Source organism: Macaca nemestrina, chromosome 8, assembly GCF_043159975.1.
Source record: "Macaca nemestrina isolate mMacNem1 chromosome 8, mMacNem.hap1, whole genome shotgun sequence".
Taxonomy (NCBI): domain Eukaryota; kingdom Metazoa; phylum Chordata; class Mammalia; order Primates; family Cercopithecidae; genus Macaca; species Macaca nemestrina.
In genome coordinates, this window is record NC_092132.1 from 114846231 (window position 1) to 114864089 (window position 17859).

At 35.0% G+C, this 17859-nt stretch overlaps 1 protein-coding gene across 2 annotated transcripts in view; it reads right to left on the reverse strand.

Moving 5' to 3' along the window:
- Nucleotides 1-3648: 3648 nt before the first annotated feature.
- Nucleotides 3649-17859, reverse strand: part of LOC105476553 (disintegrin and metalloproteinase domain-containing protein 5) — a 135287-nt gene continuing 121076 nt past the window's right edge. The window contains exons 19-22 of one of the 2 annotated variants that reach the window (XR_984127.2): nt 13787-13949; nt 12420-12470; nt 11847-11943; nt 3649-3806 (exon numbers count right to left, since the gene is read on the reverse strand). Coding sequence is in view for 1 of the 2 variants with exons in the window: in XM_011732583.2 (XP_011730885.2) it covers nt 3794-3806; nt 12420-12470; nt 13787-13949 (227 nt within the window). In the remaining variant the exon portion in view is untranslated. The remainder of the gene's footprint in view (nt 3807-11846; nt 11944-12419; nt 12471-13786; nt 13950-17859) is intronic. The other variant, XM_011732583.2, reaches the window with a different exon arrangement.

Genomic DNA, 17859 nt, shown 5'->3' on the forward strand with positions numbered 1-17859 from the left:
TTAATCTGTTGATAGATGCTTAGGTTGTTTCCAATTTTTGGCTATTGTGAACAGTGCTGCAACAAACATAGGAGTGCATATATCTCTTCAACATTCTCAACTTTTTCTTTTCCTTTTCCTTTTTTTTTTTTTTTTTTTTAGACACAGTTTCACTCTTGTTGCCCAGGCTGAAGTGCAGTGGTGCAATCTTGGCTTAGTGCAACCTCCGCCTCCCGGGTTCAAGCAATTGTCCTGCCTCAGCCCCCCAAGTAGCTGGGATTATAGGTGCCCACTACCATGCCTGGCTAATTTTTGTATTTTTAGTAGAGACAGGGTTTCACCATGTTGGCCAGGCCGGTCTCGAACTCCTGACTTCCAACTGCTTCAGCCTCCCAAAGTGCTGGGATTACAGGCATAAGCCACAGTGCCTGGCCTGATTTTCTTTCTTTTGGGTATATGTTCAGCAGTGGGACTGCTAGATCATATGATACCCCAAGTTTTAGATTTTGAGGAACCTCCAAACTGTTCTCCATAGTGGTTGTACTAATTTATGTTCCCACTAATAGTGTACAAGGGTTTTTTTTTTTCTCCACTTTCTCACCAGCATGTATTATTCCTTATCTTTTTGATATAAGCTATTTTAACTGGGGCGAGATGATATATCATGGTAATTTCTATTCATTTTTATGACAATTGATTATGTTGAGCACCTTGTCATATGCCTATGTATCTCTTGGCCATACTGCTTCTTTTGAGAAATGTTTATTCAAGTCTTTTGCCCATTTTAAAATTGGATTATTTGTTTTGTTTTGCTACTGAGTTGTTTCAGTTCCTTATATACTCTCGGTATTAATCCCTTGTCAGATGCATATTTTGCAAATACTTTTTCTTAATCTATAGGTTGTCTTTTCACACTGTTGATTTCCTTTGCTATGCAGAAGCATTTTAGTTTGATGTAATCCCATTTGTCTATTTTTGCTTTTATTGCCTGTTCTTCTGAGGTCTTATTGAAAAAAATCCTTGCCCAGTCCAATTTTATAAAGTGTTTCCCCTATAGTCTTCTAGTAGTTTCATAGTTTGAGGTCTTAAATTTAAGTCTTTAATTTATTTTGAGTTAATTTTATGTATATGGTGAGAGATGCTGGCCTAGTTTTACTGTTCTATATGTGGATAGCCAGTTTTGCCAGCACCACTTACTGAGGAGAGTTGGGAGCAGACCCCCCAAAATCTGGCCATAAACGGGCACCAGAACTGGCCATAAACAAAATCTCTGCAGCACTGTAACATGTTCATAATGGCTCTAACGCCCACACTGGAAGGTTGTGGGTTTACCAGAATGAGGGCAAGGAACACCTCGCCCACCCAGGGCAGAAAATTGCTTAAAGGCATTCTTAAGCCACAAACAATAGCATGAGCAATCTGTACCTTAAGGACATGCTCCTGCTGCAGTTAACTAGCCCAACCCATTTCTTTAATTTGGCCCATCCCTTGATACTTTTAGTTAATCGAATATCTATAGAAACAATGCTAATGACTGGCTTGCTGTTTATAAATATGTGGGTAAATCTCTGTTTGGGGCTCTCAGCTCTGAAGGCTGTGAGACCCCTGATTTCCCACATCACACCTCTATATTTCTGTGTGTGTGTCTTTAATTCCTCTAGTGCCACTGGGTTAGGGTCTCCCCGACCAAGCTGGTCTTGGCAAAGGAGACAGTACTTCTCCCAATATGTGTTTTGCTACCTTTGATGAAAATTAGCTGGCCCTGAACATGGATTTATTTCTCTATTTGATTCCATTGTTCTATGTGACTTTTTTTATGCCAGTGCCATGCTGTTTTCATTACTATATTTTGTAGCATATTTTGAAGTGGGTACTGTGATGCCTCCAGCTTTGTTCTTTTTGCAAGATTGCTTTGGCTACTAGAGTCTTTTCCGTTTCCATATGGATTTTAAGATTGTTTTTTCTATTTCTGGGAAGAATTTCACTAGTATTTTGATAGAGATTTCTGAAGAATCTGAAGGTTGCTTTGGATAAATATGGACATTTTGACAATATTAATTCTTCTGATCTATAAACATGGAATTTTTTACTTGTGTTCTCTTCAGCTTCTTTTATCAATCTTTTATATTTTTCATGTAGAGTTCTTTCACCTTCTTGATTTATTCCTAGATATTTAAAATTTTGTAGCTATTGTAAATTAACTTGATTCTTGATTTCTTTTTCAGATAGTTCACTATTGGTATATAGAAATGCTACCGATTTTTGTATGTTAATTTTGCATTCTGCAACTTTACTATCTTGATTTATTTTTTCTAACTTTTTTTTTTTTTTTGGTGAAGTCTTCAGTATTTTCTAAATATATGATTATGTAATCTGCAAACAGGGATACTTTGACTTCTTCCTTTCCTATTTATATGCCTTTTATTTTCTTTCTCTTACCTAATTGCTCTGGCTAGTACTTCCAATAGTATGTTGAATTAAAGCAGTAGAAGTGGGAAACTTGCCTTCTTCCAGATCTTACAAGAAAAGCTTTCAGCTTTTCCCCATTCAGTATGATGTTAGCTGTGGGGTTTAATTTTTAACACATGGCCTTTATTGTCTTTAGTTATATTCTTTCTATACCCAATTTTTTTGAGACCAATTGGGTATTCATATTCAGAAAGAGTTGGAGATAGATTTGAGCAATGAGAGAAAAGTACCTTCAACAAGCTATTAAAAACAAAAACAGAAAAAAGGTGAACTATCCCCAGGAACAGTGATTTGCTAGCAACTATTATACAGCTATTTCTGTGATGTGAGGGAGAGGAAGTCCACAACGATAGGTTTATCAGTCTCAGCAAAGGCTAATTTCAAGCTACCATTTGATATTTCTGGAAGAGTTGGTAATACATGCAAGTCACACATTACCATAGTATAGTAGTTCAACCATAAAGATGCAATAGTCATAACCTAAAAAGCAAAGATAAATATAAAAAATAATGAATAAATGGTGTTATTTGAATGTTGGTTTTTAATGTATTTAGATTTAAGTAATATTTTTTATAATGGCTGTTTAACAACTGACTTGCAAATATTCTGAAACTTTAACTGGTGAGCTCTGGCGAGATGATATGAGCTGTCTCTAGTACACCACTGCCAAAGGAACGTGTGAAGAGAAGACATGATTCAGGTTCAATGGGGCCTGAACCATATATAATTTGATAAACTCTAAGAATACAAAGTTAGGTTCATGACTTTAAAGAGAATCTGTGCAACTAAGTTGTTCTTAAGTTTTTGCTTCCTTAGCTTTACGGTAAATCTACTTTAGGCAAACAAGTATTTTAACACACTAAAGTGGGTTTACAACTTTCAAAAATAAGCAGGAGTAAGAAGAGAGGAACTGAGCTCAGATATCATCTACATAAAAGTCACTGTAACCAGTCACAGACTAGCTAGAGGCTAGGAACTCTGAAAGAAAAGGGATAGGTCAGACTTGAGAGAGATTCTGGTCAACCTAAGAAGCAGAAGGGGAAACAGATACTCTGCTGTGCGGCTGACTGGCAGTCCCTCTTAGCTTTATTAGATGAAGGTCTTAGGCTCCTTTCACCTGATTCAGAGCATCTTATGGATCCAAATTTGACAAGGTAGAATTTGGACTGCAAATACAGAGAATTCAATGGACATAAGTCATGAGATTCAGGCCGGATGATTTATTTCACAGTTTAAAACCCTCCACAGTGAGAGAGAAATTGTGTTTTGTTCCTCCTTGGTTCGGGCCTGTTTCTGATGATGTATTTGTTACTCTCCTCTCTCCAAGTATTAGCATTCAAGGTTGTTAGAGACTGGTGCTGTAGGAGAAAACAAAACAAATAAAATGCCAGTGTTGGTCATTTTTCTTTCTTGTAGCTAACACATTTCTAACTCAAGTAATTTTAAAACTATGGGTGATTAAAAGCAAAAACATTAAAAAAATAAAAATTCCAGAAAAATATTACCTGTTACCTCAACTGACAATACTCTCAGTTTTATAATAGAAGTGACTTGTGAAAGTAGACTGGTTTTTTAAATCCATGTTTGGTAACTATTTAGGTCAATAAATAAAGTGCCTTGAAAACTCCATTCTAAAGATATGCAATGATTTTATTTTAAAATTAAAAGGTGGTAATTCTAAGTACCTTTTTATTAGATAACACCAACATGTACAATACACACACATGCATGCATGCACATTGGTGTATGTATCTATATAATGAAATTTTTTAAGAATGATCATCCCTGGTGCTGGAGCTAATGAAGATTACTGTTTCATTCTTTTACTCTCATATATATTTTTAATCAATGTTTTTTATACATTACTACTATAATAATAAGAAGAATGATTCACACACTCACATACACACATTATTTATTGAATAAGAGAAGAAAGTTATGGCAAAGTCAAGATTCGAGCATTCCAAGTTCTCTGGCTAGAAAATGGCTCTTAACACCATTAAAAGTTAAAATCATTCTTTAGAACTTCAAAAAATGAAACCGGTTAAATATAAAATGAATTCAAAATGTTTATTGTAAACCTAAGTATAAAACTGAAAAAGACAAAATATTTTAGAACCAAAATAAACAATATTTAAAAGCAGAAATTTATTAACAGTAGGCTAGGTCTAAAATCTCAATTTACATAACAGAAAGATTAGTGAAGGGATTTTTTTAAAGGTAAAACATGCTAAGCTTCCTTCATACTAAAGGGAGTCTCAAAATGCCTCTAATTCCATATGTTCAAATTTTGTATTTTCTACTTCTATTTCTATATTCCTTATAGAAATAACTCATTACTAAGTAACATAGTGGAAAATTATAAAGAAAATTCAGTAAGGTAGTATAATAAAAGAAGTAAATTTAAGATATGCTAGGGCTCAGAAAGTATATCACTCACATATCCAAACTAGCTAATAAATGAATAAATTATGAAAGTTACAACTGGATACAAACGGACTGATAATTTAGTAATAGATATTTTAAAACAACAAAAGTCTTCATATTACACTATATTTATTCTCGATATCTTCTGGGGATTTATCTCAGGCAATAACTGGACAATTGCTCACAGATATATATCCATACCAGAATGTTTATTACAGGGCATTTGTAATAACTAAAAACTGGAAGTAGCACAAACATTCATAATTATAGACTTTTAAGATGTTAAATACAGTAAGACATTCTTCTTCAAAGGGTTAACTTGTTTAAGTTTCCTAGTCTTTCGTTTCCTGCTTTCAAGGCAAGACTCCCTTACTCTCTGTGTTCCCTTGCCCTGGGAAACAAACTTCCTCACAGTCTTTATCTATAGAGCCCACATTCCACATCTGCTACTCACTCTGTAAATCACCCCTCCCATCACAACGCTTCCTCCACCCCCGCTTGATCCCCTCCTCCCCCAACCCCGCCAAAACTGTTTTCTGCAAGTATAACCGCATCCCTGCACTTCTCAAGTTAGCCAATCAGGTTCAGCTTAGATTCTGTGGTCCAACTCTAGCCAGTGGAGACTGGACACAGCAGTAGGAACCCAATGCATTAGGGATAAAGCTGCTGCTTTCCTTTGTTCGGTGTGCTCTCATGGTGACCAAACTAATGAACAGCACCTTTCTGCAGAAGTAAACTTTGCCTTGCTGAGAAATCAACTATTGGAGTGTTCACTTGTGACTTTCATTTGTTATTTCTAACATAAAATAAATGATTTTTTATTTTTAATTTGAATACTACATCCCACAAAATGATATGACTGCATTTTAATATATAAAAATTTGTCCACAATATTCTCAAAGTAAAAGAAGTACTTTTAATATTTTGCTTAGAAAAATATTTGAGAAGATGTACATATCAATTGTTGATGGAGATTTTATTTAGTTATTGTAATTATGAAAATATTTGTCTTAATTCATGTATCTACCAAAATTTCTTAGATATTTTAGTCAGAAAATATACTTTAAAAAAATAAGTAGGCCAGGAATGGGTGACTCACACTTGTAATGCCAACATTTTGTGAGCCCAAGACAAGAGGATCACTTGAGCTGAAGAGTTTGAGACCAGCCTGAACAACACAGGGATACCCTCATGTCTACAAAAAGTAATTCCCCAGGATTGATGATGTGTGCCTGTAGTCTCATCTACTCAGAAGGTTGAGATGGGAGGTCCACTTGAGCCCCAGAAGTTGAGGCTGCAGTGAATTATGATCATGCCACTGCACTCCAGCTTGGGTGATGAAGAGAAACTCCCTCTCTTAAAAAAATCAAGCAATCAATCAACAAACAAACAAACAGATTTATATTTTAATTCATGTTATTTAATACTAAGGTTTACCTGGATACCACATATTTTTCTTTCATATGAATATCAGAATCTTTTTCCTGATTATCCTTGGCCATGTCTCCAAAAACCTTTTGACTGAGTTTATGTTAAATAAATAGAGACCCACATATACATATATTACTGATATTGGGAAAGAAGGCAATAAGATGGAAAGTCAGGTTGTTTCCAGTGTTTTCATCAACCAGTTCTGCCATGAACATTCTTGTGCATGTCTCTTGATCCACACATGTGCACATTACTAATGGTACACACCAATGAGTGGAATCTTTTGGGTTATAAAATAGGCATTGGCAAAGCCTTAATAGATTTTACCAGTTTTCCAAATTGATTTTGCAAATTTACATTCCCTACAAGGGATATAAAAGCTCCAGTTGCTCCATATTCTCACTAATCGACATTGTAAGTTGTTACAATGATAGCCATCTAGCATGTATTTAGTAGTATCATACTGTGTTTGTAATTTGAATTTCACATCTGATTATTGAGGTTCAGTCCTCTTACTGAACTGACACCCCCACTTCTACTACATACCCTCATACCTGGCCACCAGCTGCAGCTCAACTATGGTTTTCTGTGCTCTAGGTGGTTTCCTTCTGCATGCCACACAACTGACGACCAGATCTGACTCAAGAAAATGAATAAACTTCCCCTGCCATTCAGTAGGTTGCAACTACATCTTTTCCACTGAGGCAACTATATCTTTTCCACCTCAAGCATGGGAAGGATACCCACTTCTAAGTTAGTTCTTCCTTATGTACTCTCCACTAGGGTTTCATAAAGAGGATGTTTTCCCAATATCTTATAGTTACTCTTCTATTATAGGTAAATTAGTCTTTATACTTGCATCCCCTACTTAAATCACTGTATTGTTTCTATTCCCTAAATGAGCACAGACTGCTGTAATAGATTACATAAATATTCAGGTTTAGAAGATGCTAAACTCCTGAACAGTAGTGAAAAGTATGCTGTAGCTGAATACCCTCATACCAGCACCACGTGAGAGTTTTAGTAGCTTGATATCCTTGCCAATCCTTGATGTTGTCCATTTTTTTAATTTTAGAAACTGTTGTAGTGGTTTAGGAAAATATCATTTTGATTTTAATTCATCTCTTAGTTAGAGTAATGGCATTAAGCACATTTTCATATTCTGTGCCCCTTTGATATCATCTTTTGTGAAGTGTTTCTTCAAATATTTTGGTCATTATATTCTCATCTTTTTTTTATCAATTTGTAGGAGTTCAGTATATATTCTGAATGTGAATCCTTCATTTGAAATACGTATTACAAAGATTTTTTCCACATTCACGGTTCCTTTTTCCCTTCTTAAGGGTATCTTTTGAATGGCAAAAGTTTTTATTTTTAAAAAGTTGTGCTATATATAGTAAGAACACAGCATGAGATCGACCATCTTACCACATTTCTAAGTGTACAATACAGATTTGTTAATTTTAGGGACAATGTTTTTCATGAAATCTCTAGAATATTTTCACCATGCATATTTGATACTTTAGCCCACTGACATGCAACTACCCATTTGGTCCACCCCGTAGTCCCTGGAAACCAGCATTCTGCTCTAATTTTGTGAGTTTGACTTTTTAGATACCTCAAATAGGTAGAATTATTTCAGTATTTGTCCTCAAGGTTCATCCATGTTTTACATATTACAGGATCTCCTTTTTAAGGCTGAATAATATTCCATTAGATACACAGAGAGAGAGAGAGAGAGAGACAGAGAGAGAGAGAGAGAGGAGGAGAGAGATGTCACATTTATTTTTATCCACTTATTCATCGACAGACATTTAGGTTGTAGCCACACTTGAGAGTTGTGAATAGTGCTTCAATGAACATTGGAATGCTAATATCCCTTTGGTTTCCTGATTTCAACTCTTTTCCATAAATTTCAAGAAGTAGAATTGCTGGATTATATGGTAATTGTATTTTTTATTTTTGATAACCCTCCATGTCATTTTCCATAATGGTTTCAACATTTTGCATTCCCACCAACAATATACACAACGATTCTAATTTCTCCACATCCTCCTCAACATTTCGCTATTGTTGATTTTTTTTTTTTAAGATCCATCCTAACAGGTGTGAGGTGAATCTCATTGTGGTTTTGATTAGCATACATTTGATAGTTAACGAAATTGAGCATCTTTTCATATGCTTATTTGTCACTTGTATGTTTTCTTTGGAGAAATGTCCACTGAAGTCTTTAGCCCATTTTTTAAATTATTAGATATTTTGCTATAGAGTTGTAAGAGTCTTATATATGTTATTTGGCAAAATGTCTATTCAAGTCTTAAACTAACTTTTAATCAGGTTATTAGTTTTTTGCTATTGAGTTGAAAGAGTTCTTAATATATTTTGGGAATTAACCCCTTAACTGATCAACGGTTTGCAAATATTTTCTCCCATTCCATTGGATTTTCAGCATTTCCTTTGCTATGAAGAAGCTTTTGAGTTTAATGTTGCCCCATATGTCTTTTTTTCATTGGTTGTCTGTGCTTTTCATGTCATATCCATGAAATCATTGCCAAGACCAATGTAATGAAGATTTTTCTGTTTTCTTCTAAGCGTTTTATAATTCATATTTTACATTTAAGTCTTCAATCTATTTTGTGTTGGCCTTTGTGTATAAGATAATGGCCCAATTTCCATCTTTAGCATGAGGATATAAAGTATTCCCAACACTATTTGTTAAAAAGCCTATCTTTTGTGGTTCCATACAAATTTTTGGATTATTGTTCTATTTCTGTGAAGAATGTCATTGGTATTTTGATAGGGATTGCATTGAATCTCCAGATTGCTTTGGGTTTTATGGATATTTAAACAGTATTAATTCTTCCAATCCATGGGCTTGGGATATATTTCCACTTTTTTGTGTTCTCTTTAATTTCTTTGATAAGTGTTTTACTTTTATTTTTATTTATTTTTGAGATGGAGTCTCACTCTGTCACCCAAGCTGGAGTGTGGTGGCATGATCTTGGCCCACTGCAACCTCTGCCTCCCACACTCAAGTGATTCTCCTGCCTTGGCCTCCCGAGTAGCTGGGATTACAGGCTTGCATCACAGTGCATGGCTTTTTTTTTTTTTTTTTTTTTTTTTTTTTTTTTTTGGTATTTTAGTAGAGACAAGGTTTCTCCATGTTGCCCAGGGTGGTTTCGAACTTCTGAGCTCAGGCAGTCCACCCACCTTGGCCCCCCAAAGTGCTGGGATTACAGGCATGAGCCACCACAGCCAGTTAGTTAAGTGTTTTACAATTTTCATTGTAGCAATCTTTCGCTTTTATGATTAAATTTATTCCTAGGTATTTTTATAGCTGTTGTAAATAGGATTGCTTTCTTTATTTATAGGTTGTTCACTGTTGGCATATAGAAATGCTACTAATTTTTGTTTGATTTTGTATCCCCCGATGTCACCAATTACATTTATCACCTCTAACAGTTTTTTCCCCTTGGAGGAGTCTTTAGATTTTTCTAAATATGAGATCATATCATCTGCACATAAGAATTTGATTTCTGCCTTTCCAATTTGGACACCCTTGATATCTTTCTTTTGTCTAATCGCTCTGACTAGGACTTCCAGTACTATGATAAATAAAAGAAGCAAAATGGGCATTCTTGTGTTGTTCTACATCATAAAGGAAAGGCTTTCAATTTTTCTCCATTTAGAATGCTGCTGTCTATGAGTTTGATATACATGGCCTTTATTGTTTTGAGATATGTTCCTGCTAAACTACATTAAGAGTTTTTATTATGAAGTTATGTTGAGTGTTACCAAATGCTTTTTCAGCCTCTATTGAAATGACCATATGGATTTTGTCCTTGATTCTATTTATGTGATAGATCACATTTATTGATTTGCATTGCTGAACCATCCTTGCATCCCTATGATGAATCCTACTTGATCGTGATAAATAATCTTTTTAATGTGTTGTTGAATTCAGTTTGCTAGCATTGTGTTGAGGATTTTTGCATGTTCATCATGATGTCGGCCTGTAGGTTTTTGTTGTTATTGCTGTGTATTTGTATGGTTTTTGAGGGAAATGTTGGCCTTGTAGAATTATATTGGGAATATTCCCTCCTCAATGTTTCAGAATAGTTTGAGTAAAATTGGTACTAGTTCTTCTTTAAATATTTGGTAGAATACAATATTAAAGCTATCTAGTCCTGAACTGTTCTTGGATGGAAAACTTTTTATTGCAGCTACTATGTCATTATTCATTATGACTGTATGTGTCTAGGAATTTGTCCATTTCTTCTAGGTTTGCCAAATTATTGACACACATTTGGTCACAATATCTCTACTTGAATGCTGTCTTTAAATTACTAAAGTGTCAATTGCAATGTCTTTTTATCTGATTTGTGCTCATATAAATCATATCTTTCATTTAAGTATTCAATCCATTATTTTCTTTCTCTTGGTCAATGTAGCAAAAGAAGTGTTTATCTTTTCAAAAACAAACTTCTTGTTTCATGGACCTTTCTAATTCTCAATTTCATTTATTTCTGCTCTAGTTTTTATTATTTATTTTCTTCTACTAATTTGTGGTTTGGTTTGTCCTTGCTTTCTTTCTTGAATTGCACCATGAGGTTGCGTAACTGAAGTCTTTCTACTTTTTTGGTATCAGTATGTATAGGTATAAACTTTCCTTTCAGTACTGGTTTTGCTGCATTCCATAGACTTTGGTATGTTATGTTTCCATTTTTGTTTCCTTCAATTTTAAAAAATATTTCCTTCTTAATTTCTTTATTGACACACTGGTCTTTCAAGAGCATATTGTTTAATTTTCATGTATTTGTATAGTTTCCAAAGTTCCTCTTTTCATTGATTTCTAATTTCATTCCACTGTTTTTCAAAATGATACTTGATATTATTCCATCTTGTTTTGTGGCCTTACATATGATCTATGTGCCGATGAAATTAACATATATTCTGCACCAGTTACATAAAATATTCTGTAAATGTCAATTAGGGCCATTTGATCTAGTGTTGTTTAATTCCAATATTTCATTGATGATTTTCTGTATGGATGATCTGACCACTGCTGAAAGTGTGGTGTTAAAAGGCCCCTACTACTATTGTATTGCAGTCTATCACTGTCTCTAGGTATTTATTCTAGTCTTCACAGTCTGGCTTTGTTTTTACTTGCTCTTCTTCAAAGGACTTTCCAAGAATTCAAAGAAGATTGAGTATTAAGTTACTTAAGTCTGTTGTCTCTACAGGCATTTCAGTGCTAGAGGGATCTCTAAGCCCAGATATGCTGTATCTCTTGCAGACTCCTAAATACACAACTCTGATGGACTTGGAGGGAAATAGGGAGAAATTCCTATGTTCACAGGCAAAGTCCCTTGCTCTGTTTTCTCTCTTTTCCTCAGGAAGAAGGAATCTGTCTGTGCAGTGGGCTGCCTGAAATTGGGAAAGGGGAGATATGAGCACTCCTGTGGCCATCACAGCTGGTACCCTGCTGTGTCACACCCGAAGCCTACAGCCTCCCAGATCAGCATAGTACTGGGGCTCACCTGGGGCTCATCTGAGGCCCAAAGCTGCCTCAACTCCGCCTCCTGTCAGGTCAGCAGTGGCATTAGATTCTCATAGCAGCATGAACTCTATTGTGACCTGCACGTGTGAGAGATCTAAGTTGCACACTCCTTATGGGAATCTAACTAATGAAACTATCCCCCTCCACTCCGCCCTATGGGAAAATTTTCTTCCACTAAACCCGTCCCTGATGCCAACAAGGTTGGTACTGCTAATTAGAGCATCAGTTATCTTTTTATATGCCAGTAAAATATCGCTAAAACACAAATGCTCCTACCCAATGCTAAAGAAAAAAACAAACCCATGATTTACATGCTAATAGATGGTAGTTGCTAGTGTGAGTGCACAAAAATCTCTCCTTTCATAGGTCAAGAAGGAGAGGCTAAGATATCACAAAACCAAGTTTTATTATTTATTATTATAAAATAACCTATAGACAGAATTAAACAAATATATAAAAAAAGTTTGATTTCAAACTAACCATTTTTAAGTGCTCATAAGCAATGATCAAAACTTACAATGCAAAATGATTCAACACATAGTTCTATACTCACCTTTCACTGAGGGATGACTTGCTGTTACTGCTGCTTTCTTGTGACACAGAGCTATAAAATTGATAAACTTTGTTTTAAAGTGAGGAAAATAGTAATTCTTGAATAATTAAATACCTGAATGAAAACTATTCTTCAAAGAAACAGCGATTCAAATAAATGAATATCTCCTTTTAACAACTTAAACAGGTACTGTTTCAATATTAGAACAAACGCCATCAGTTACCTCAGTCTGGTAATTGAGTCTTCTCATTCTCATTCTACATTTAATCAATAATTTATGTTTGTAAGCCCACATTTATATAGGCAGGTCCCCTTATTTTAGATATCCCTAATTTCTCAGTTCCAATAAGCCAAAACATAAAGTAGCACTCACAAATTTTAAATACTTTTTATATACAGCTCAATATATTTCTTTCTCTCTCTCAGAAAATATAAACATGTTTTATCTTTGCATCAGTTCTTGGAGGGTAAAACTAGATGTAAATATATCTGTGATGAAATATTGTAAATTATGACTAAGGGGCTCAATATGAAGTTTAAAATTTTGTGCAACTGGTTACAGATAGCATGATGATTTCACTCATTAAATTGATGTACTCAAAAGTTTAGATACATTGAAAAGCTATTATTATCCCCCATTCTGTAAAGTTATAGAGAATAATATTAAGTAAATAAAGATTAAATCACTTACTCACAGTATTACAGGGTTACATGCAGGATTTATAACTTAAAACAAGGTTTCCCAAAGCTAAGTGTAATTCTCTTCCTACATGGTGGTGCCTCCTGTCTCTTTAACCTGACATTATTAACTACACATGTAGTTTCTAATTAAGAAATGATTTTACAAATCAGCAATATCTATATTTAGAAAAACAAATATTGTCAAAATAGATTTATAGACACCTCTCTAGGTGTGCTAATAAAGATGTTCATCACTGGCCTGAGAATCTGTATCTAATAAATTTAGTTTTTGGAAGTTCCCTTGAAATGCAGTGTCATGTAATTCAAATGGAGCTCATAGGTGATATGACTCTATGGACAGGGTCGGTGAACTAAGAGGCTAAATAAACCTCCAAAATTCCCCTGGCAGCCATGTCTGCTCTTACCATGATACTCGTGGTAAACTGTGTGGTTTTAGTAATTTGTGAGATGAGAAACAATATCAAAACAAATAACAAAGGGCATCAAACCATTTTGTAAATGTCTCCCTGAGCCTCTCTTTATATTGCCTTACCTACAGCTGGAGATTATTCCTGATGAAACACAAATACATTTTTCTTGTCTTTCTAAATGTAATAAGAGTAAATATATGTACATATATTTTACATATATTTGTGTGTACATTATATATATATGTATATACATACCTCTCACTTTCAGTTTCCCCTCTATAGCATAGCTCTCTCAATTTTTTCCGTTTTATTAAAATGGCAGTAGTAATAATAAGCACAGGTAGCGAAATGTAGAAAATGAGTTGAAACCGTTGTTTTTGAAAAGGGGCATGTCTTCCCTCCTCCATGTAACTTTTCTCTGGAATGAAAAATAGCAATTTTAAATTACATCAGAGATTTTATTATCCTAATGAAAAGGAGAAGATATCATTACCAACATCATGTCCAAACATTAAACATTTCTTTCATATATAAAAAATGAATATAATAAAAACAAAAACACTAAACTAAAGTATAAAGTGGGATGTTACTAGTGTTTTATTGATGATTTTTTAGTTCTCAGCCTTCCACCACATGATGAACTAATATCTTATTCATTCAGTTTCTCTGGAGAACCCTGACTAATACAGATTTTGGTACCAAGATATGAGGTGCTGCTCTAACAAATACCTAACACTATAGCTGTGGCTTTGGGACTGGGAAATGGGTAGAGGTTGGAATCATTTTAAGGTGCAAACTAAAAAAAGCCTAGAGTGCAATAAAGGACTGTTGATAGAAATATAGATATTAAAGGTGATTCTGGTGAGAGCACTGAGAGAAAAGAGAACGCCTACCTCTTCTTAGAGAATACGTACATAATCATGAACAGAATGTTGGGAGAAATACGAATATTAAAGGTGCTTCTAGTGAGGTCTTAGACAGAAGTAAAGCAACATGTTATTGGACAATGAAGGAAAAGCCATTCCTGTTTAAAAAAAAAAAATGGCAAAGACTTGGCTAAATTGTGTTCTAAAGTTTTGTGAAAGATAGAGTTTGCAAGCTGACGTTGGATAACAGCTGAGGTGACCCCTAGGCAAAATGTTCAAGACATGGCCTGAGTCCTCCTGACTGCTTATGGTAAAATGAAAGAGAGGAGAGATGGATTAAAGAAGTAATTAAAATAATTGTTAACCAGAAATTCTCAGCCTATCCATATTTCCCAAAATCAGAAAATGTGTTCTGGAGAGAATACGAAGGATGGGGCTAGAAAATCATTTGATAAAGAGATTATGAATGTGAATAATGTATTTAATCAGCCATCTCAGCAGAAATCAGAAATCTAAGACAATACCAGCATAGATGGAATTATACTGGCAGAAACATTGCCAGTTGGAAATGAAGGAAAAAGAATGGGACAAAAGGGCTATTTGGCTATGAGCATGCTTTATCTTTCAAGAAAAGTAAAGAATAATTGCACCATTGACTCAAAGATTATCAGGGTGCCACAGACCAAAGGATCAAGGCTGCATTCTCTTTGGTTATAGAGGGTGGGGCCTCCTTTTTAATTTCAGTGGACCAGGTAGCCCTAGCCTAGTGCCTTATGGGTGGGACATTGTAAAGACAGTATGAACAGGGAGCCTTCCAAGCCAAGGGAGTGGGGCTGCCACCTAGGACTGTGGAAGTAATGCACCACCTCAGTGGACCTGGAGGGAAGAACATTAAGCCAAATAGGATTTGGATAGGCTTTTAGTTTACATCTCAGTTCATATGGAAGATTAAAGATAAAGCAATTGAGGTATCTGGTGTGTAGTGTATGGCCAACTCTCACACCTAAGATACAATGGAACTTGCACTGCTAGGTTTTGGAATTGCTTGAAACTCATCACCCCTAATTTCTCCCTTTTGGAATGGGAATGTCTGTCCTATGTTTATTTCACCATTATATTTTGGAAACAGGGCTGAGTGCGGTGGCTCTTGTCTGTAATCCCAGCACTTTGGGAGGCCAAGGCAGGCAGATCAGGAGGTCAGGAGATCAAGACCATCCTGGCTAACATGGTGAAACCCCGTTTCTACTGAAAATACAAAAAATTAGCCAGGCGTGGTGGTGGGCACCTGTAGTCCCAGCTACTCGGGAGGCTAAGGCAGGAGAATGGGATGAACCCAGGAGGCAGAGCTTGCAGTGAGTCGAGATTGTGCCACTGCACTCCATCCTGGGTGACAGAGTGAGACTCTGTCTCAAAAAAAATAAATAAATAAAATAAAATGTATTTTGGAAACACATAATCTGTCTGGTTTTACACATTCACAGTTGGGGAGAAATTTTGTCTCAAGATAAATCATATCTCAAATGTTACCCATTCCTGATTTAGATGCTATTCAGATGAGACTTTGTACTTAAAATTGATGCTGGAATGGCTTAAGGCTTTTGGGATTCTTGGGATGGGATGAATTTTTTTTGCACGTAAGAAGAACATGAATTTGAGTAACACGGAGTGGAATTTTATGGACTGAATTGTGTCCCCCTAAATACATATGTTTAAGCCTCAACTCCCAAAGTGATGATGTTTGGAGATGAGGACTTTGAGAAATAATTAGGGTTAAATGAGGTAATAAGTGTGGGGTCCTAATCTGATGGGATTGTTGTCTTCACAAAAAGTGGAGGAGAGACCAGAATGTACGTGCTCCCTCCCTCCCTCTGTCTTTCTGTTTCTCTCTCTTTCTCTCTCTCTATCTCTCTCTCCATTCACAGAACTATTGTTGAAAAGATGTGGCAAAATTACTATTAATTGCAGTTTACATCATTTCAAAAATGTTAATCCCCAAAAAAATAAACAAATAGACTTCTCAATACAGTGATAATCCATTGATTAAACTTATGCACAAATATCAGTAGATTTTCTACATGTAACAAGTAATGCTGAAATACAATAATAGAAAATATCTCCCAATAACCAATTTTTAACAAAACTATACCCTTTTTAAAAATGATAAATTTCTGATCTATAAGATCCTATTATACCTATGCAGGGATGAAAGACACAAAAAGATACCACTTCACACCCATCAGGATGGCTACTATCAGAAAAAAAAAAAAAAAAAGAAAGAAAATAACAAGTATTGACAAGGATGTGGAGAAATTGAAACAGAAAATAACTTGTACACTGCTAGTGGGAATGTAAAACAGTGTCGCTGCTGGAAAATAGTATGGTGGGTGATTCCTCAGAATACTTAGAAATATAATCACCATATGATACAGCAAGTTCACTTCTGGATGTATACACAAAATAATTGAAAACAGGGTCTTGAGATATTTGTAAGCCCATAGTCACAGAAACATTATACACAATAGCCCAAACATGGAAGAAACCCAAATATCCATTGACAAATGAATGGCTAAACAAAATGTGGCATATACATACAATAAAATGTTATTCACCCTTTAAAAGAAATGAAATTCTGACACACATTACAATATGTATGAACCTTAAGGACATCAGCCTTAGTGAAAAAAGCTAGGCTTTTTCAAAAAAGACAAACATGGCATGATCCTTTCCATTTACATGAGTTACTGAAGTTGTCAAATTCAGAGACAGAAAGTAGAATAATAGTTTGCAGGGCCTGGGAAGAGGAGGAATGAGAGCTTATTGTTTAATTGATTTACAGTTTTGGCTTTGCAACTTGGAAAGAGCTCTGCAGAGGGATGATGTTGCACAACAATGGACTTAATGTCATGGAATTAAACACTTAAAAAGCATTCAGATGGTAAATTTTATGAGTATTGTACAACACTTGTGTGTGTGTGTGTTTGCATGCGTATGTTATAAAAGGTCAAATAAACGCATAGAATAGAAAGACAAAGGTGATGAAATAGTAATTCACAGAAAAATTATAAATTTCCTATCGCCGTCAAGTAACTGGGAAGCCCCATAGCATTAAAGAAATGTAAGTAGAATATAATTTTTTCTGGTCTATGAGCTTGTCAAAGATTAAAAGGGTTAATAATAACCTCTGAAAATCAGGTATGTATATAGTATTATTAATGGTCATCTCTGGGGGTTAGGAGAAAATGAAAAACTATGGAAAGAAAAATCATAAAGTGAGATTAAAATATACTCTTTATAATTTTATATACTAAGTAGACAATTAGGCAAAAATATGTGTGAATTTAGACTCCAGCATACGCAAAAAGCAGATAGTCATACATACAAGCACATACATATTCAATTATGTACTTATGTTTATATGATTATATGCATAATGCTATAAAACAGATTATAAGTTCCTTGAAA